Raw genomic sequence first — 22,431 nt, 5'->3', positions numbered from 1 at the left:
TTAAGTGCGGCTGCAGGTTACAGGGCATTTTGTCACTTGTCCTGCCAATTACTGTGCTGTGCTGGAACTGTGATGTAAACCATGAAACATGGCCTTGTTTAGAAGTTACTCATCGCCACACTTAGAGAAGACAGCAAAGTCTAATTTCAACCAGGCAGCTCGCTTACAAGCTGAAAACTCACCTTGGGAGTGCGGGAAAGTATGGTTGATGCTTACAAGAACATCCCTCAAGTAGACATACTGTTTGGAGGTGTTCTGTAAATGAAGACAGAAAAGCCACTGTTATTAGGCCGCACAGTAATAAGGTTCTTCACAAACTACAGGTGTCTCTTTGTGAGTAGTGGTCATGCTCTCAGTCAAGAAAAAGTTACTTACCTTTAACTATAGGTCTCCAGCTAAATTTATTTGTGTGGATTTACATGATCTACCCGCAGAGGGAGCAGGAGACATCTTATAGGTTCACTACATGCCCTGCCAAACACAAGACAGAGCAGACCGTATTGTGAAAGAAAAGAAGGAAGCTCGCCTCTCCTAAAGAGCATATTTTATTATGGATTGAGGACTCTCACCCACCTTGAGGTGGCATGCTTCATCATAGAGTCCACTCCACATTCAGAGAAGGTGAAATGCCTGTCTGAACAGGCTCCTGTTGGAAGGAGCTCTCGTGGAGATCCTTATCCTAAACAATGTTACTTCTCTAGTATATGGAACCAAAAGTAACTGGGACTAAAATTACTTGATAGTCAACTTTAGCAAGTTTGTTGTGGTTGCTGCCAGTAAGATCAAAACAAAGTAGACAGCTTAGATGCTATGGGAAGATAATGAATCCCAGCATCTCATGGTCATCATGTTCCGGCCACAACTGGAAGGCCAAGAACGTGTCAGTGGACTATCAGGACCAAAGGATTCCTAACCCTATCCCTTCCATGTCTGAAATTAATCCATTGCGTAATGTGTGATAAGTGGAAGCATGATTCAAATAAGTAACAATACTTGCAGATCTGATCAAACTCTAGCCGCAGTAGTTACCCTACAATAACTCTTGTAAGTCCTAAGAAGTAAAATGCTGGTTAACCCCTGGTTAACCCCTGTAGTCGCACATTCCTCACAGGTTCGTACCAGAATTTCGCACCTACTGGTCAACACTCTTTTGCATCCACGGACAACTCTCAGTGGCCAGTAGTTGCAAAAATCTGGCGTTACTAAAGAGGGGTACCACCATTTTCCTTCCTTGGGGCCTATCCCAAAACGTAGACTATCCTCATGAAACGCAGAAGATTGGAGGACTCACTTAGGCCTATCTGCTGTGAGTTTCCTTCCAGTGTGTAGGTAAAACACATGCATTATCCTGTCCAGAACAGGCATGTGGTACATGTTGGTGTGCAACAGGAATAAAGCCAGCAGACATGGTGTTGAAAGAGTAACCCTTCTGACAACATCTCCACCAGAGATTGCTCTTCTGAGACGGCTTTCTCTAAAGAGGGACAACTGACAGGTTTGGAAGCTGCCTCATCATGATGTGCTTGATTGCTGCAGAGACAACAAAGCGGTCTCATTTTTCCCCGATGGGTGGGGGTTGCAGGAAATCTGTAATTTTATGTTGCAAATGTTGACTTTGAGGATCAGAAAGTAGGAGGTCGTGTAAACAACAGTAGTTGAGATGAAGAAGAGCAATACTGACCCCTAAAAGAATTGCAATCACTACTTCTTCAGATGGAGGAAATGCCCTTAGTTAATTTCAAGGGTTCTTAGGAAACAGATGAGGTGGCCTTTCCATGGTATAATAGAAGAATTCGTCCATTTTGTTGATGGTAGTAGGAGAGAATAACAGTTGCTGTGTTAGTTGATTAATTCAGTTCCTTTCATTAAGAAATAGTTCAGTTTCTCAATTTTTACTTTGTTCTGACAAATCTCTAGGTTTATTCCCACCTGAGCTGAAAAGTTTTGACATTAGACCGCTCCATGAAAATAAACACCTGGACCCATCTGACCCAGCAAAATACTGGCCCATTTCAAATGGACCTTTCTTAGGAAAAATGTTTTAGAGAAGTGTTTACTCAGCTCACTAACTTTACAGAACATTATGGCTTAATGTCAGACCACAAGTCCGGCTTCAGACTAGGCAGAGGCACATAGTCAGTAATCTTATCAATCTGGGATGATCTAAAAATCAAAGTAGGCAGGAACAGACTCGACTCCTTGTTGTTTCTGGATTTAACCACTGCAGTTGACAGTGCCCACCACTCCACGCTACTACAAAGACTTCACAATCTTGGAATCCATGCTAACATTCTAAAAGTAGATTGCTTCTTATCTCACAGACAGACCAAGTGTAGCCTACCAACCACCTTTCACATCACCTCCTCACACACAATAGTATGGTGTTTCTCAGGGGTATATCATTTAATCTCTAGTATTCAACATCTACCTAGCCCCGTTCCAAATCTGATTAAATCATAAAACCTCACCTATTACAACCATGCAGATGACACCTAAATCCTTATTTAAATGGATAGCCCGAACACCTCTTCAATTCAACTTGATGACTGCCTCTGTGCCATAATCACATATGTGATGAATAAAAAACTAAAGCTCAATAATACAAAGACAGAGATTATGACCTCTGGCATATGACCTAAGGAACTTGAATCACCTCCAACAATATCAAGAGAAGTCAGAACCCTAGTAGTAACCATGGGTTCAGACCTGTCCTTGACACGGCAAATTAACAGCATGACAAAGAGTGCCTTCTATACAATGAAAACATTATGTAATTCACAAGGTTGACTATGCCAACAGCATTTACCCTGGCACACTCTAATTCATCATACGCAAAATACAACTCATCCAAACTGCTGCCGGTAGACTTCTTCTCTGGCTGCAACCAAGAAAACACATGACTCGAGTCCTGCAATCGCTCTACTGACTACCTATAGCTAGAAGGGCTATATCCAAGGCACAATGCATTGTTCACAGAGCCTCCCAAGGGAAAGGACCGCACTGTTAGCCATGTGACTACATTCTAAGCATCTGGAGTGCACTGATGGTCATGTGGATGCAGTCCAAGAATCTGAAGTGCACTGATGGCCACGTGGCTGCAGTGTAAGCATCTGGAGTGCACTGATGGCCACGTGGCTGCAGTGTAAGCATCTGGAGTGCACTGATGGCCATGTGGCAGCAGTGCAAACATCTAGAGTGCACTGTTGGTCATGAGGCTGCAGTCCAAACATCTGGAGAGCACTGATGGTCATGTGGATGCAGTTCAAACACCTGGAGTGTAATGATGCCCATGTAGCTGCAGTGTAAGCATCTGGAGTGCACTGATGGCCACGTGGCAGCAGTGCAAACATCTAGAGTGCACTGTTGGTCATGTGGCTGCAGTCAAAGAATCTGAAGTGCACTAATTGCTATGTGGCTGCAGTGTAAGCATCTGGAGTGCACTGATGGCCACGTGGCTGCAGTGTAAGCATCTGGAGTGCACTGATGGCCACGTGGCTGCAGTGTAAGCATCTAGAGTGCACTGATGGCCATGTGGCAGCAGTGCAAACATCTAGAGTGCACTGTTGGTCATGTGGCTGCAGTCCAAACATCTGGAGAGCACTGATGGTCATGCGGCTGCAGTCAAAGAATCTGAAGTGCACTAATTGCCATGTGGCTGCAGTGAAAGCATCTGGAGTGCACTGATGGTCACGTGGCTGCAGTGAAAGCATCTGGAGTGCACTGATGGTCACGTGGCTGCAGTGAAAGCATCTGGAGTGCACTGATGGTCACGTGGCTGCAGTGTAAGCATCTGGAGTGCACTGATGGCCACGTGGCTGCAGTGTAAGCATCTGGAGTGCACTGATGGCCATGTGCCAGCAGTGCAAACATCTAGAGTGCACTGTTGGTCATGTGGCTGCAGTCCAAACATCTGGAGAGCACTGATGGTCATGCGGCTGCAGTCAAAGAATCTGAAGTGCACTAATTGCTATGTGGCTGCAGTGAAAGCATCTGGAGTGCACTGATGGCCACGTGGCTGCAGTGCAAGCATCTGGAGTGCACTGATGGTCACGTGGCTGCAGTGCAAGCATCTGGAGTGCACTGATGGTCACGTGGCTGCAGTGCAAGCATCTGGAGTGCACTGATGGTCACGTGGCTGCAGTGCAAGCATCTGGAGTGCACTGATAGTCAGTGTGCAGTGGAAATCACTGAGATACTAAAGGTGTGCCGTCATCAGCGGTAGCGCTAGCCAAGCAGTGAATGAGGTGAGCACACGAGCACTCCCCGCTCCCTAGATATGGGCTCTACTGCCAGAAAGGAGGCCCTTCGGCAGAGCTGTGAATACTGCCCTTGCTGGGCCCTCACTGTCGTCTGGCAGATGTTTTCTAGGCTGAATAACACAATCAGGAGTCATAGCTGCCTGTTCCTCAAAAGGGGAAGCTGTGACAGAGCGGTGTGGGGGGGGGGAGGGGAAATTAAGTTTCCACATTTATGAGGAGGATAAGAACTCAAAACCAGCATCCGATTACTGTAACCAAAAGTCTAGAAAAAGACACAAAGAGAGCCTGTTCAGATCAGAGGCCATCCTCTGAGAAGTGTAGTATTATAATAGCATGAGGCTTGGAAAGTGGGGGTGTGCAAACCGGGACTAATGGGGGTACAGACTAGCTTCTCAACTTGCTGCAGCGCCTTGACCCCATGTTCTTTGGGGTTATGCTGCACTTACGTCTCGTGTCATGGTATTTAACCCTGCGCTCTCCTCTGTTATGGGGTCACATTTAATACTGTGTTAGTGTATTTTATGCAATTTAAAGCAAAGACGTGGCTAACATTATCCACAACTTTTTTTAACTACCACGTCCCATAGCAGAAAAAAAATACAGAAGTTATTACACATAACTTATACATCACAACATGCCCCCTGATCCTTAGAGAGCTAGCAGCAAAGATCCTGCCTCTTTTCTTGCCGCTAACCCCCAGATAAGCTTCGCGATGCGGGTTGAGTTTTAGTGAATGTGTTACTGAGTTTGAGGACAGGTGTGTCTACTGAGGCAGGAGTACCTTTGGGTGACTATGTGTATAGGGCCAATGCTAGGTAACTGCACATTCTGCTATGTTATTGTACTTAAGGCTGTCTCTAGCTATGTTGTGCAATACAATGCTACTGTTTGCTGGGCGGTTAGGTTATGTATTTGTGACATTACTATGCAGTATTGATAGAGTAGATGTCAATATCCACCACCCTGGGATTCTAAAGATTGAACGGATCGACCCTGTCAGTAAAGAGTGATCACATTGAATGTTCTCTTTGAACTGAATCGATGACATGATACTTCACTCACTGAAGTATTTAACAGGCACTAGCTATATCAGTGATTTTAGTTCAGTGTCTACCCACTTCATGCCGCTCAGCAAAGGAAGACCGAGATTGTTTCAACTTTGAGGAAACTTTGCCTTAAACAGAAGCGGGGTGAGAGGGCGGTCTGGGGAACCCCCCATCTCACTTTCTTGTTGCTGCAGTCAGAAGATCCAGTTCTAACTAGTTAGCTGGGCTCTGCGAAGAAGGCCTTGAACCAATCAACTTGCGTTCCGTGAATCCTCACCTGTAGAGTTATCTGATGGCCTTCTGTGCCTTACACTCCACAGACAATCAGGATTGGGACATGTGGTTAGTGTCTGTCTGTGGCAGTGAGCAGGTCCTCTCATGACCTCTAAAGCCAACTCAATGGCACAAGTAGGTCAGAACCCTTTATTGGAAGACGAGGATGCAGTGTCTTCAACTGGTATGTGCCTAGTTACTGACATCGTAGCAAACGTGGACTCAGATTTAGCCCAGTGTCTCCATGATTCGTAACAATCAAGTCTGGGTGGACCTTGGTACCAGGAGATTCCAGGATACAAGGCTAGTCTGTCCTTAGAATTCATAAAATGGACGGCTGGGTTGACCTTGGTAACAGGAGATCTCAGGACACAAAGCCAGTCTGTCTTTACAGTTCATAACATGGAAAACTGGGTGGACCTTGGTACCAGGAGATCCCAGGACACAAGGCTAGTTTGTCTCTGGAGCTTATATCATGGAGACTGGGTGGCCCTGGGTACCAGGGGATCCCAGGATACAAGGGTATTCTGTCTTTGGAGTTCACATCATGGAGGGCTGAGTGGCCCTCGGTCCCAGGAGATCCAAGGATACAGGGGTTGCCTGTCTCTGGATTTTATATATGGGTGGGCCTTGGTACCAGGAGATCCCAGGATACAAGGCTAGTCTTTCTCTGGAGTTTATATAATGGAAGACTGGGTGGACCTTGGTACCAGGAGAGCCCAGAATACACGGCTAGTCGGTCTACAGAGTTCTCTAAAAGTTGTTTCTTCCGCCTTGACAAACTTAGGTGAATCCTCACATATGTATCCGTTTGCACCAGGTTACAGTTCTCAACATTTCTACTTCACCAAATGTGGATTTTGTAGATGGCGCTTACCTGGCTGTGCTGATTCCCCTATCCGATTATTGAAAGATGTTCAGTAATTTAATGTTATTCTCCATTATTTCCATTGATTTGTGGCCTGGTTTACCGTATGGATGTGGCGTGGGGCCTCGGGCTGCAGCGGATCTGGTAACTGCTTCAGATACCAGCAGATACAATATAGGTGTGCGGATGCATCACCCGTGGGTACCGCCCACTCCCCACAATTAGAGTTAACATGGCAAGTACAGTAAAGGGAATGTGTGCACTTCAAACAGTTTCTTTCCAGAATAATACTCAGATTAAGTAATAACGTAACACATTAATATGTACAACAGAAAGAAATCATAGTGCAATTTTAGATTTGACCAGAGGATCACAGCCGACATGTGTTTTGCCCCACTCTTGGTTCGCCAGGGGCTTTTGCAAGGCCTTTTGAGGTAAGAATGTACAAAAGAATGTACAGACATTTTGGACTAGTTGTATTACGTCAACACTGACATACTGTTGTGTTATGTTATTGCTTAGTCTGACTGAGGATTATTCTCAAGAGAAACTGAAGTGCAAATATCCCCTTTATTATACTTTACCTGTAATCTGGGGCTAAAACACTTTGAGCAAATTACATATTAGGCCAAATTTTAGTCATTGGGTTCAAATGACCCCACCTGTGTATCCATGTGTATTGCACGCAGAAAAAATGACTCCCACTGAGATGTACTGACTTTTAAGCCAGAAGGTGAATTCCCATGCAGGCAGGATTGACTTTCCTGCAGATAAATTGACTCCCACCCAGGTAGGGTTGATTTTCATGCAGGCAGATTGACATCCTTGCAGGTAGAGTGACTGTCACACAGGTAGAGTGACTGTCACACAGATAGAGTGACTCCCAAGCAGGTAGAGAGACTTCCATGCAGTTGGTTTGACTCTTAAGCAAGTAGCCAATGAGCTCTGTGCAGGCAAATGGGACATTCATCAAGATAGGGATGGGTTGATTCACTCGCAGGTAGGTCGTTTCTTTAGGCAGGTAGGTTGAGCGGCTTCCGGTACAGTGACTCCCACACAGGATGCGTGACACCAAAACAGGTAGGGTGAATTTCACGTAGGTGGCGTGATTCCCAGGAGTCAAGGTTCTGTCCTTGTGCTCGGCTCAGCTACCCCCAATGAGAGCTATATAATTATTGCCAACCAAGGCCTGACCTTTGGCTGTGGATTTTCCTGATCAATGTATACAGTATCTTACAACCGGGAAGAATAAAAACCCCCACCTGCATGGTCTAACATAGCACAACATAAAAATAATTGCATCCCTTGGAACGACGCAGTATGATATTCTACAGCGCAGACTTCCATAGCATATCACTGAATAACAGCGAAGCCTGAACAAGACTGCATGGTTCAACATCACACTGAATAACACAGCACATTATACTACAGCGCAGCACTCCATAGCATAAAACAATGCAAGTTAGAAGAGGAGGACAAAGCTAAGCTTGGCAAAACCTACCAGAGCACTGCACTGCTTACCCGGGAACAAGTCAGCATAGTTAAGCATAACACAATATCGCATTAAATATGACAACACAGCATTCAATAGCATAAACAATGTAGCTTAGCATAACAAAGCTTAGCTTGGCATAATATAGCACAGCACTGAACAGCATAGCATACCCAGGACAGGATAGCACAGTGTTGCACAACACAGCAGAGTATTGGATAGACTCACATTTCATTTCATAGAACAATATAGCTTAGCATAGACTAGTAAAGAACAGCATTCAATAATAATAACACAGCATGACCCCCATTTCTTTCTAAACTGCACCAGCTCCTTGTCATTAAGCACGTTACTTTTAAAGCGCAGTGCATCTGTCCTCCAACATGTATGGCACCAGACCTGCCTCTACTCCCATGACTTCTGGAGTGCACCCCTCAGGGTTGCTCTCCACTGGCTCTGCTCCCAGTTCTTAGCATGCAAGTGGACCACGTGGGTGGACGCCCCTTTTCCTGTCCATGACACACCCACATTCTGGATTGAGGTTCGTCCCACTTTGGGGCTTCAGACCAGAAGCTTCATAAACCTACAGACAGCAACTGGAGACCTTGTTCTGTTGTCTTCTGAACAATGTTTAGATAGCGCTAAGACACTCGTTTTTGGTAACAGTGCGCTTTATGAATCTCAGCATACACTAATCAATGGCTTAGCTTGAAACTACAAAGTGTCATTGAGCACAATATAGCATAGTATATTGGTGCAATGCATAGAATAAGCAGCAAGCACAGAACAAGAAAACACAGAGGAGCAAAGTGGAAGGATGCATATTGTACTCTATCGTAGAGTGGCAGCATACAGTTACACAGAAGGGCACATACACTGGTGCACACATTACACAGGTCTCAGGTGAGCTCGTACCAGAGCATTCCACAGCCTACCTTCTGGAATGTGAACTGGATGAAGCCGTCTGGGAAGGTGAGCCTCAGTAGGGCTGTTTCATTGATGCAGTGCCCGGATGCTGTGGTGTACGCAGGACCTGGCACTGTGACTGACCCCCATTCCTGGCGCAAAGAAAGAGACAAAGGACTGGTGAACAACAAAGAGATACCTGCAGGATGCAATGAGGTGGTGAAATCATGACAAGTCGTATGGTGCCACAGAAAAATGAGACCTGGCACCATGAGTTAATGACGAAAGATGAAATCAAGACACCAAGGAGAGATCGCACAAGGAGTCAATGTGGTGATATGAGATCAATGCAAGGAGAGATCACACAGAGTCAACACAGTGGAATGACATCGGGAACCAACAATCATAAATATTACTGAAAGCCAATAATGAAACATGGCACCACAAGGTGGTTATTGTGGCCTGTGTGGCAAGAAGGCACCATTCAAGGAGCAGAGATGGCTTCAGAAGGAAAAGAGATTAGCTGAATGGGGTGAGAGCCGCCCTCAAGTAACAATCACAATCCTTGCCAGTACCACCGTGCACTGTGTCTCTTGCAGCTACCAAGGCTTGTTGGTCTCTCCTCCAAGGGATCATCAGGCTCCAAGTAGCCCCAGCCCCCAGCACTCTACCTCTGCAAGGACAGTCTCCTCTCTGCTGCTCTAGCAAAGTGGGACTCCTTTTCAAGTGTGCTTTCTGAGCCTCACTGCGACGTACTGTGCCTGCTACCAGTGGGTTGCTCGTGGCAGCTCAGACCGCTTCTGCTGGCTTTCCTGTCTTCTTAAGGTCAGCCCAGACTCCCCTCTAGGGGTCAAGTCCCAAGATCCATGCTGGTCCTCTTCAGATCTGCAAATCTCCAACAGCTCCAGTTGCATTTGCTTGTGCTTGTTGTTGGTCCTCCTGACCATTGACCCCTCTGCAATCCGTCGACCTTGGAGAGACAGCTTCTAGGTGACTCCACTGACTCCTCGGCAGCTGCTGGACTCTGCAACTGGCCTTCATCCACCACCGTCGACCAAGATCTTCACCCACAGAAGGGTGGGCATTGCCCCCTGCACCACCTGGGCACTCCTGTGTGTACTGGACTCTGCCCCCTTCTTTTACAGGTCCTCTTCATCCAGAATCCACCTTTGGGTTCCACTGGCCTGGTCCTGTTCCTGCATTATTCCAATTCCAAGCCCCCATGTTAGCCTACAGGAAGACAAGGTAACTTACCTCTGCTCTCCTGCTGGGGGATCTTCTAGATACTTACCTCTTGGAGTTCTATACTCTTCCAGCTCTTGGCTAACAACTCCATAACCTCTGGTGGGGGACCCATTCTCGCATTCCACTATTTTAGTATATGGTTTACCCCCCCTTACAGGGCCTTTGCTATTTAATGATATTTGTAATGTTTTTATGCTAATTCGCAGTACTTACCTGTGTATATTTTGTGTGCACTTACCTCCAGCAAGGGGGGAATTGTCTATAGTATTCTAGTTCAGTGTTCCTATAATAAAGTACTTTTATTTTTGCAATACTGTGTGGTTCCTTTTAGGCGTGACAAGTTACTGTGTGACTGCTGTGGTATCGCCAGCGCGTCACATTCCTCCTAGATAAGTCTTTGCTGCTCACCACAGCTACCACTAGAGAGCCCTGGCTTTCTGAACACTGTAACACTTACTAATAAGGGTTGCCTGGACCTTGTATAAGGTGCCAACACCATAGGTGTCCACCACACACCAGGCCAGCCTCCTACATGGCATATAATATCATTAGTTTATTTAGTAAGTAACATGTCCATCTGATAGAGGCTTCTATTTGCAGATTCCTTACCTTAAAATAGATGCTCAAGCAATACCGTCCTTGGAGGTGGGTCTGCGAACTAAGATCATACTAAGTAGTCTTGCAGGACCGAACGGCCAAAGTAGCCGTCCCTACAGACCTGACAGTCCAGGCAGTAATGTTTAGTGAACACGTGCAGGGATGCCCATGCTGCTGCCTGGCCTGGAACTCCACGTGCGCGGCAGTTCCTCTGGTAGACTGAGTACGCAAACCCTCAGGGGGTTGCTTTTTAGTCAAAGCGTAGCACGTTTTGACGCAGTGAACAACCAATCTAGAGATGGTTCTTTCCTGCACCACCCGACCTTTCTTTGCACCCACATAAGCAACAAAAAGTGGATCGTCCACCCAGAAGTCTTTTGTGCATTTGAGGTAGAACTTCAACGCTCTTTTTGGACAGAGACTGTGGAGTCTCTCCCTTTCACAAGAAGGATATGGGGTGCGTAAAAAGTAGACAAGGAGATGGATTGGCCTACATGAAAGGGTCTGACCACTTTAGGGAGGAAAGAGGCCCTGGTACAACAAACCACTTTGTCAGGATGGACAGAAATAAAGCATAGCTTCGAAGAAAGAGCTTGCAACCCACTCAATCTACAAGCAGAGGTGATGGCTACAGTGACAAGCCGAAGAGGACAATTATGAAGGGGTTCAAAGGGAGCACACATGGGGTAAGTGAGTACCAAGTTCAAATCCCACTGGGGCATTATGAACGGGGTAGGACAAAACATGTAGGTAAGATCCTTGAGGGATCGCCCAATAATGGAAGATGTAAACAAGGAGGGTTGATCTGGTAGTCTGAGGAAAGCAGAGATGGCAGACAGATAAACTTTAAAGGTGCCTAAACAGAGCCCTGCTGGGCAAGAGAGAGCACAAACAAAAGAACCTCAGACAGAGGTGCAGAAAGAAGATCAACAGACTTGCTGGTACACCAAGGCACAAATTTGACAGGGGTATATCGTTTTGCTGGAGGGACGCCTGGCTGCCAAGATAACATTACAAACTTCGGGCGGAAGGTCGAAAGCTGTCAACTGCCACCGCTCAACCTCCACACAAGAAGGCGGAGACTGGCCAGACTCGGGTGGAGAACCATCCCCTGCTGCTGCAACAGAAGATCCTCCCGAAGAGGCAGTCAGAGTGGCGGATCTGTGGCAATGCTTAGAAGCTCGGGATACCATACTCTTCGTGCCCATACCGGAGTCACAAGGATTACTTGGGCCCGTTCGTTCATGATCTTCTTGAGAACTCTGGATAGAAGTGGTATTAGCGGAAAGTCATTTAGGAGGCCTGAGTTCCACTCAAGACAAAATCAGGTGTGACTTCAGCACGTTTATAGTGAATCCCAGCGAATGCAGGAGGTCAGCTGTAGTTTGGCGGTAGGAGACAACAACCTGGGGCGAGCCTGCCTTCAACAGCCAGTCGACGATGTAAGGCAAGACGTAAACCTCTAGCCTGCACAGATGAGCTGTGACCATCTCCATCACTTTCGTGAACACCCAAGGGGCGTTGGTAAGGACAAAGGGGATCAGGGTAAACTGAAAGTGATTGTGACCTACCATGAACCGCAATTAATGTCTGTAGGCAGGTAGGACGGGAATGTGAAAGTAGGCATCCTGCAAGTCCAACTCTACTATCCAGTCTCCAGGGACCAGGGCAAATAGGACCTGAGCCAGAGTGAGCATTCTGAACTTCTCCTTTCTGAGGACGAGATTGATGGACTGGTTGTCTAGGAAAGGGCAGAGGCCCTTGCCCTTCTTGGGCACCAGAAAGTAGCGGGAATAACAACATCGACCTACTTTCTGGCACAGGGACCCTTCTCTATGGCTCCCTTGGCCATGACAGCTGTAACTTCCTTGTGGAGGAGTGACAAGTGATCCTCCATCATCCGATCGTAGGATGGTGGCATGGCCAGAGAAGTAGTCTTGAAGGGGAGGGAGTAGCCCCTTCGGATGATTTGCAAAACCCACCAGTCTGTTGTGATGGATTCCCAGTGGGGCAGGTGATGGAAAGTCCTGCACATCAAAATTGCACACATGATTCCAAAAAGAAAGGTTCTTCATAGACCAATAGGTTCTACATACCACAGAAAAGAAAAAGTTATTTCTTTTAAAGCACAAGCCCTCACTCACCTTACGGTGACATGCTTCATCATAGGGCTGTGCTCCTCGTCAGGCTGGCGCTGCAATGCCTGACGGGCCCCACGAGGGGGCTCTTTGCCGGAGATCTTGTTTAAGGAGAAATGCACAACCGGTCAAAAAGAAGTGTGGAGGATTGGTATAGTAGTGGTTAAAATTGTCTAGAGGTAGAAAATAAATACGTCTTTAATTTGGTGTAGATACCTCTGACAAGGTTAAAAACAATAAATAGGGAAATGGTAAAATAATGTCTACGCTCCCCATAAAAAGAGAAATTATTATTAATAGCAATTACTGACTCTCACATTGGGGAGTAGTATAAATGAAGCAAGTAGACACAGGGTCCCCTGTGCTACTCTACATCACAGGTCAACATGTTTCTCGCTAAATGGTAGTCAAAAATGATCTTAGTGCGATTCGTCAGGACCTTAATAAACGTACCTAATCCTTTAGATATTTGGAAAACCCTTATTTAGGGAGAACAGAGCCTATAGGAAATAGAAGAAAAAAAGAGATCGAAGCACATCATTAATATTAAACATAACTCGTGCTCATTGTTTGTTGGAACACCACAACCACTCGTGAAAAATACCAGAAGTGCCATGTGCTTAACAAACAGATGTGTAATAGTACGGATAAATCAAGAACGTATATCACACTGCTTACCCTCATAATTTATATGTAGGGCCTCATCAGGGAAAGTAATAACTTGAAGCTATCCCTAGATATACATCGAAAATGGACACATAGTGAGAAGACAGACAAATTATAAAGAGGACATCATAATCTAGTAATCAAGACATTTATCAGACACAAATTCAGAGATTATGACCAGAAGGTTGAGTCAGAACAATTAATCTTAAACTGCAAAACATGAAGGTTCACAAAATATAGCCACGTGGGCCTATAAAAGTGATTTATAACAACAAAGTATATGGATGTGACCACCATCACAACCCCACATTAATCGAGCCAAAAAGGTGCTCGTAAATCCAAAAGAACAGCTAGGTACAAGTCAACACTGGGTGGTGCATAGCAGCGCGTTTGTAAACACCCAGTAAAGAATATCTGAGCGCGACGTGTCTAAACCCGGCTCCAGGAGTCTTTTCTCCGAATATCCCTTTCTTTTGCCCCTCCTTTGTTGGTTTTTGATGGAAAGTCCTGCCTCCAACCGGTCTCTGATAGAACGACGGACTAGGAAGGTTTGGAGGCAGCAGGTGCTGATAAGTCACCAACATCATACGATGACATGAGTCACATGTTTGAATCCTGTCTTGCGAGAAGACATCTTGATGCACCAAGTGGGTCAAAAACTTTGACAAGCAGATTGAAAAGTCAGTTAAAAAATGACTGAGTGTAGCTATTCCCCGGATCTGCGAGTAGGCTGGTGCGGAAAGAAAAGAACAGAGCGTGCCGGGTGGTGTTTATGTATGACCGCAACGTCATTACGATGCCAATGGCGTGGAGTCGACCGACACCACCTGACACTACACAAGGGTACTGCTCGAAGAAAAGTCTCTGGATCCAGTCTGACTCCTGAGGGAAATTCTTAATTCTAAGGTAAGGAATCTGCAACTAGAAGTCTCTATCAGATACAAAATATCATTGGATGGCACAAGACAAGGTGCAGTGGCTGTCCGATATCATTGGATGGTGGCAGACAAGGTTGAAAATACATTATTGGATAGTACAAGACAAGGTGCAGTGAAACCCCGGTATTACTGGATAGCACCAGACAAGATGCATTGGACATCCAACATTATTGGATGGTACTAGGCAGGGTGCATTGAACATCCATTATCATTGGATGATACTTGACAAGGTGGAAGGGACTTCAGCCTTTGCTGCATGGTACCAGACAGGGTGCATGGGACAGCAAGTATAATTGGATGATACCAGATAAGGTGCAATGTATATCCAATATCATTTTATTGCAACAAACAAGGTGCGTTGGACATCTTATATCACTGGGTGGTAACAAGCAATCTATATTGGACATCCGATATTACTGGATAGTAGCAAACTAGATGCAATGGATATTATTGGATGGTTTAGTAGCTAGTGTAATGGATATAGGACAACAATAGATAGTGCCACACAGGGAGCATGGGACAGCCAGTATAACTGGATGGGACTAGATAGTTCCATGGAACATCGGACATCACTGGATGGTACCACACAAGGTTAAAGTAAGGGGAAGGGTTATGGTTTAGAGTTAGCGATGGCTGATACCATATTTTTGCCATTATTACTTTTTTATATGCATTTATCATTATCTTCAACCAATGTATAATGAAATATTCGTCATCCTGACTTTTTCACTCTGCTTTATTTCTTCATTACAGCGTTCTTCATTTTTTTGTAGTTCCACATAAAATATCTTCACATATTCTTACCATTCTTTCAAAAGAGCTGTGTTTATGCACACACATACACAAACACAAATGCATGCATACACGCGTGCACACACACACACAGCCATATTCTACTCATCTACTAGCTCTTACCTGCTGGCCACTGGTGATGTTGTACTGAATCAAGAGCTTCAAGCCCAGCTTGGCGCGCAGACAGACCTCAGATCCATTCTTCACAGTGTAGTCTCCTACCGGAATATCCGGAGTCTTAGTGGGGATCATTGTGGTAGTCGGAGCTGCTGTGTGATTGGTTGTGTGTGGTGCAGAGGTGTGATTGGCTGTCGTGTGAGTGCCTGTTGTATTTTCTGTTGTGTGTTTAGTTGTGTGTGGTGCAGAGGTATGATTGGCTGTTGTGTGCAGTGGAGAGGTATGATTGGCTGTTGTGTGTGGTGCAGAGGTATGATTGGCTGTTGTGTGCAGTGGAGAGGTATGATTGGCTGTTGTGTGTGGTGCAGTTGTATGATTGGCTGTTGTGTGATGGGCAGTAGTGTGTGCCGTTGTGTAATTTGCTGTAGTGTGCACTGTTGTGTGATTGGCTGTTGTATGCGGTGCAGAGGTATGATTGGTTGTTGTGTGACTTGTGTGAGTCGTGAGTGGATGTGTGGTTTGCCTTGTGGTTGTTTGAGGGGTAGTTGTGTGATGTGTGGTGGTTGTAGTTTTTTTGTGTGGCGGACAGCATTCATTTTCCTGCGCAGAACTGGAAGCTGAGAAATGGAGATAAATGTAAAAATTACCAAAAAAAACCCAGACTAAAACAGTTAACGATGTTTTGTCAGTTAATTTCAAAAGAAAAAGCATCAATGTTTTGTTACTGTGTTACACTCTGAAGAGTACTGACACCCTTAGGTAGGGTGGGCTGTAGAAAAATATAAAATAAATGTTTTCCTAAACACAGTGACCATTGTAAGGAGTACAGCACAACTCTGGTTAATCACACACAACACAACGCAAAAACATTATGGGGGTCATTCTGACCCTGGCGGTAAAATCCGCCAGGGCCAACGACCGCGGGAGCACCGCCAACAGGCTGGCGGTGCTCCCTTGGGCATTCTGACCGTGGCAGTACAGCCGCGGTCAGAAACGGAAAACCGGCGGTGTACCGCCGGTTTTCCGCTGCCCTGGGGAATCCTCCATGGCGGCGCAGCTTGCTGCGCCGCCATGGGGATTCCGACCCCCATACCGCAGTCCTGTTCCTGGCGGTTTTGGCCGCCAGGCACAGGATGGCGGTATGGGGTGTCGTGGGGCCCCTGGGGGCCCCTGCAGTGCCCATGCCAATGGCATGGGCACTGCAGGGGCCCCCGTAACAGGGCCCCACCAAGATTTTCAGTGTCTGCCAAGCAGACACTGAAAATCGCGATGGGTGCAACTGCACCCGTCGCACCCCTTCCACTCCGCCAGCTCCATTCGGAGCCGGCATCCTCATGGAAGGGTGTTTCCCGCTGGGCTGGCGGGCGGCCTTCTGGCGGTCGCCCGCCAGCCCAGCGGGAAACCCAGAATACCCGTGGCGGTCTTTTGACCGCGCAGCTGTATTCTGGCGGTCCCAGCCAGGCCGGCGGCTTCCGCCGCCGGCCGGGGTCAGAATGACCCCCTATATCTATAGGCCACACTACAACTCGACTTGCAGCTCCGCATCTTACAACCAAGCATAGCATCTATCTACTAACAGACGTCAGTGTCTCATCAGGGGTACAAAGCAGAACTTAAATGCAATTATCATAAAATACATGCACTCTTCATCATTTGTTATACTTCGAACGTCAAACTGTTGAGTGAGTTCTAAGTTTCCCTCCTTTTTAGATCGAGGCTGTGGGCTTCCACTATGCCCATCACTTTCATTCATTCCATGGCCTGACTTTCAAAATGTATTTGGTTTCTTTGGTAAATGCTTTACTTTTGTCCCGCCTTTTGGCTGTTTTGTTCCAGCCCTGGAGACTGACCCTGTTGCATGGATTATTGCAAGATCGGCCATATATGTTTCTGTGGGCGCACTACTTTTTTTTCTTTGCTTTGGCTTGTTTGTTAGTTTCCTGCTCGTGCTTTGCTCCGTATCCGCAATGGTTCATTTTGGGGCACTTGGCTCGTGTCCACAAAACACGCTCAGCTGTCGCCATTTCACATTCAGAATGTAGCTTTGTATGCGTGTGTAAACAAACTTTAATTCCTGACACGCTTTTAGAGCCCACACGGCTTGGCGCCATGCTTAATGTTTCATATCATTGGTCTTTTTCAATTAACTGCTCCTTGGATTGAAACTTAAGCTTCCCAGTTCCAAAGTTGGTAGCTCTAAATATTATGTCACATCCTTTCTTCAAATCAATCGGCATTTTTTTAGGATTGTGTGTAGCAATTGTATAGCTCTTCAATCCCTGGCAGCACAGCACCCAGGATTATGTGCTGCATGGTTAAACATTTATATTGTCCCAAAGACGAGACCTATTGGCTATGCCAATGCTTGTCTGTCTTCCTTTAATGATAGATTGCAAAGTCCCTTATTTTCCTATATATCATTTCACCATTTCCTTCTTTTCATTCTACCACTGAAATGTTCCCACCCTCCTCCTTCCATCGTAGCCAAAACAAAATTTGTGGTTATGCTGCCAAGACTTAGTTCATTCAGGCTCAGTGTTTCATGGTTTGTCTTCACAAAGGCAATGTTGCATCTTTTTGGCACTTGGACTGTGAAATACATTTACCATTAGGCTAATCTAACTGTTTCAGCCATGTTTGCATGCTCAGGCTAACACTGACCACAGGAAGTGTCTGTCTCTGACATCGGTCGTATTTGCATCTTGGATCTCAAGATATGAAGAAAAGGGAAGAGCTATCTGACGGCCATCCTTTCCTGTAATAATTTGTCCTGGCTACTACCTAAAGCATGAACAATAAAGTGTAAATTTGAGTCTGGCCTCTGTCTATGAGCTAGCATCCACTAACCATTTCTGGTGCAACCCTTGGCTGACTGGCTCTGTGAGCTACAGAATATTCATTAGATTGAGCGTAAGCCTTGGGCCTCTTGTATACCTTTAGTATACTTACTTCTGTAGTCTTAAAGCCATTTCATCTGTTCATTTCAGTGTCATTTAAAAATCGTGTTTGCTAGTGGCCAGTCATGCCTCTTTGTCCCTTCTTTTTCTCTTTGGGAGCAGGGACTAACTACTGTATACTTACGCTTTGTTGTGTTTATCTGTTCTTTGGGTGCATTTTTTCTTGGTTTCCTGCTCCTGTGAGTCAATGTGCTTACAATGCTGAGCTCTGCGGCACTGTACACGCACCCTACATCGCACTCTCCCATGCCGTATTCTTGCTTGTCCTGTCTCCCAAGGCCGATGCCGAGACTCAAACCGTGTTCGCAAGCTCCAAAGTCAGCAGCTTTGGCCCTTAAGCCACATCCTCTCCCCTAGTGTTCATTATCTGGTGAGTGTTGGGGCAGTCTGAGATAACTGTTTTGTTTATATAGCGCTTGGTAACACAGGTGCTGCCGCTGTATGGCGCTGTAAAGCAGGTGCCTTTCTTACCAAAATGGCAAAAATTCATTTGCATTGACCTTGCAGAGATGAAGCGGTGAAAAAGCCATGTCAGGATTGTAACCTGTGACATTCTCATTCTGTCAAGACCTCTGCAATTAGTGCGTTAACCAACTAACTTGAGTAGAGCTTAACACTAGGCGATAGCACGTGCTGTTGATAACCTCCGGAAGTTCACCAACCAACCACATAGGTTAGTTCTAGGCAAGAAGCTGGTGAAAGGTGTTGTCTCCAAAATGGTGGAAAAGGAGTTGTGACTCCAGAACCAAGCACTTCATGGCCTCAGTCTTGAGAGCAAAAAAAAAGTCTAGCCTATGAATGTAAATTGGGCCTCTTCAAATAGAGTTCAGTTAGTAGAAGCAGCCATTTTCCTAATCCTGTAACGCAAAGAAGCTAACACAAGGGTACCACAGTGAAAGGAGCAGCGTCTCATAGGGCACAAAAGAGGAGCAAATTCCATCACTTCCTCCACTCAGAATTCAATGGTGTCATGGCTTTGATGACAGTCCCCTCACAGCTACTACGACCTTGCAGATGCCACTTCTAGAAGTGCTGTCTAAAACAACGCTCGAATAGAACTGATTCCTGTTTGAAGAGGCATCACCTCAAATACCCCAACAGTCGCTGTCACAGATGCAGAGCACTTCTCCATCACCCTCTGGACTCCTGCGTATAAGGATCCACGCATTGTTTTACAGTCCAGTAATGTTTAACCCGTTCTCCTCCCTTCCAGCCCCAGGCTTCATTTTACCACTCCACTAAGTTCCCATGTATCATTTGATGTAACCTCTATGCATTATTTCTGATTGCCATCGTTACCAAGTACATGGAAAATCAATGTCAAGAAAATGTCTTTCTGCCCCTATCAAGTAGCCCATTTCGCACTCCTGCTTCTACTGGTGTTCCTCTCAGTGCTTCACCACGCCTCCCCGTGTCTATAGGAATATACTTGTGTTTGTTTATATGGGTACACACCCAAAGGACTACATCTCAAAGTCAATCCTGGAGAGTAACAGTAAAGATTCCACGGGCAGGAGAAGTTTTAAACAGGAGATGTTGTTTCACAAAGTGTGGCCACCAGGACCAGCCACTGCTTGCACTTATGTAACCCATATGTGTCATTATGACTAAAGTCTTTTTTTGTATAAGACAACAAACGGGCAGGATCCATGCTAGGCTTGCAGGCTAACAATGTTGTAATAGGTTCCATTATTTTTATGTAATTTATCTTTTGTGAGTATCAAGAAACTCTGACAAGGTTCTGGACCTAACTTGGATTTCCCAAAAAACATACATTTGAACCCCTTTCATAGCCTGGTCTAGGTGAAAAAATATTGTCCAAACCAGAGTTTCCCGCTCTACCCTGAGTGGTCCAGATGGCAAGGCCAAGACATGAAATTTTGAGTAGCCACCCCAATAGAGATAATTCTGAATTCAAAACTATCAGCCAGTGCACAAATGTATGCACCAAAAAGGCACTGTCAAGGCACAGGTGATTCAGGTACACGTATCTGTTCTACAGAGTCCAGTACTCAGCCGAGGGCTGTTATAAAACTATTAACCCAAGGCAGTGTTGTAAATGAATACAGAGTACCAGCCCTTCTGTATTTCCATTTAAAACACTGACTCAAGGTCACAGATGTCGCACCTCTGGTACCTATCCTGTCAGTCCATCTACCACTGAAGCTGTTTCACCAATCTGCACACATTTGAAGCCTCCTGTTCAGTTAAGCTGCCTCTTCTGTTAGTCTCTTTGTTTACAGTCAATGTATTTCAAAGTTAGGCTGGTATTGGCAACGTAGAGGAATAATTCCTTTAAAAGTTTTAAAACAAAGAAATATATAGCTGCCACTTTTTCTTTGCTGCTCTTTTGATCCCCTCATTTTCTGTGTTAAATGCCACGACTGTGCCTATTTGTGGCTTGTTTGGTGCTTTAAAAGTTTAGGTAAACATACTAGAAAGGAATGCATCTCTCGGTTATCACAGCTAGTCTGTAGGAATGAGGCAAAAACACTCCCAAGATGGAAGCCTTGTGTCCTCCCTCCTGCAGCATCAGGCCTGGGAGGGTTGCTGTGGCACCTGGCATACATCCACTACACTCCAAACCAAAACACATAGGTAAAAGACATTGTTATTTATAACGCCAATAGCTCTCTCACAAATGCGAGACCTATTGCATTGCAAATACTTGTTTTTGTTTTGTCAGCAAACAATTTAGACTGATGTGCTGTGAGCAGATTTCTTTGACAGGATAAGCAACTGAAAGAACACACCCAAAAGGTCCTTCAAGGGAAGTGAAACTTGCAGGACATTGAAGATTATCTGGACTGGAAAAATCTGAGGGAGTTACTGAGCTGCAGAGAAGCTGTGGTTTGTGTGCATGGATGGTGCAATCTGTGCGCACTCGTGACGAGCACATGACAACATGTCAGTGCTGGAAGTGAGAAGAAAGTGCAATGGGGTCTCACCATCCTGTAGCAGAGAGGTGGGGGAGGGGCAGATGAGATGTGGGAGCAGGTATCAACAAAGGAGACGGGTAGTGGGGGGCTGATATTTAATGGTGGCAGGAAAGCATCATGAGACCTCTATAGTACTGATGGTACGTCCAAACACAGCTGTTAAACATTTAATGGTTCATTACTTAAACTTTACTTGCACTTATCAACATGGCTGCTGTTCTAGGTATGGACTGTGGCACAACTTGTCAACGTTGCTACTATTCTGGTAATGGGCTGTACCTTCCAGCCAGGGGCTGCAACACTACCTGTAAGTATGCTTCTGCTCTGCTAATAGACTGTACCATCACTTCTAATCATGGCTGATGTTCTGGTTACTGACTACTATCACTTGTAATCAGGGCTGCTGTCCTAGTTATGGACTGTACCATCACTTGTCAGAAGGGCTGCAGCACCATCACATGTAATCAGGGCTGCTATTCTAGTTATGGACTGTACCATCACTTGTAATCAGGGCTGATATTATGGTAATGGGCAGTACCATCGCTTTTCAGAAGGGCTACTGCACCATCACTTGTAATCAAGGCTGCTATTCTAGGTATGGGCTGCACCATCATGTGTAATCAGGACTGCTATTCTAGTTGTGGACTGTATAATCAATTGTAATCAAGGCTGATGTTCTGGTAATGGGCTGAATCAGCACTTATAAACAAGGATGCTATTCTATTTATGGACTATACCATCACTTGTAATCAGGACTGCTATTCTGGTAATGGACTGTATCATCACTTGTTAGAAGGGCTGCTGCACCATCACTTGCAAACAGAGAGGCTATGCTAGTGGTCGACTGCACCATCACTTGTAATAAGGGATGCAGTTCTGGTAATGGGCTACACCATCACTTGTAATCAGGGATGCTGTTCTGGTAATGGGCTACACCATCACTTGTAATCAGGGATGCTGTTCTGGTAATGGGCTGCACCATCACTTGTAATAAGGGATGCAGTTCTGGTAATGGGCTGCACCATCACTTGTCAACATAGATGCTAATCAATAAATCGACTGTGCCAGCACTTCTCATGGGAACTAATACATTTGTAGTGGGACCTGACCAGTGTTGATAACCCCATAAAACCCAAACAAACACCATCGCTGTGAGGGCAGGTCTCCATAGTTTGTTTAAGTAGTTTTGAATAAGCTT

General features: G+C 45.6%; 1 protein-coding gene across 1 annotated transcript in view; it reads right to left on the bottom strand.

The window, feature by feature from the left end:
• Positions 1-22,431, bottom strand: part of CD68 (CD68 molecule) — a 47,036-nt gene that overhangs the window by 14,770 nt on the left and 9,835 nt on the right. The window contains exons 2-4 of the mRNA XM_069215581.1: positions 15,344-15,954; positions 8,874-8,996; positions 183-255 (exon numbers count right to left, since the gene is read on the bottom strand). Of these exons, the coding sequence (XP_069071682.1) occupies positions 183-255; positions 8,874-8,996; positions 15,344-15,954 (807 nt within the window). The remainder of the gene's footprint in view (positions 1-182; positions 256-8,873; positions 8,997-15,343; positions 15,955-22,431) is intronic.

The sequence above is a fragment of the Pleurodeles waltl genome, chromosome 12 (genome assembly GCF_031143425.1).
Source record: "Pleurodeles waltl isolate 20211129_DDA chromosome 12, aPleWal1.hap1.20221129, whole genome shotgun sequence".
Lineage (NCBI taxonomy): Eukaryota > Metazoa > Chordata > Amphibia > Caudata > Salamandridae > Pleurodeles > Pleurodeles waltl.
Note: the sequence above shows the minus strand (reverse complement) of the source record. Positions and strands in the feature narration are given on the sequence as shown.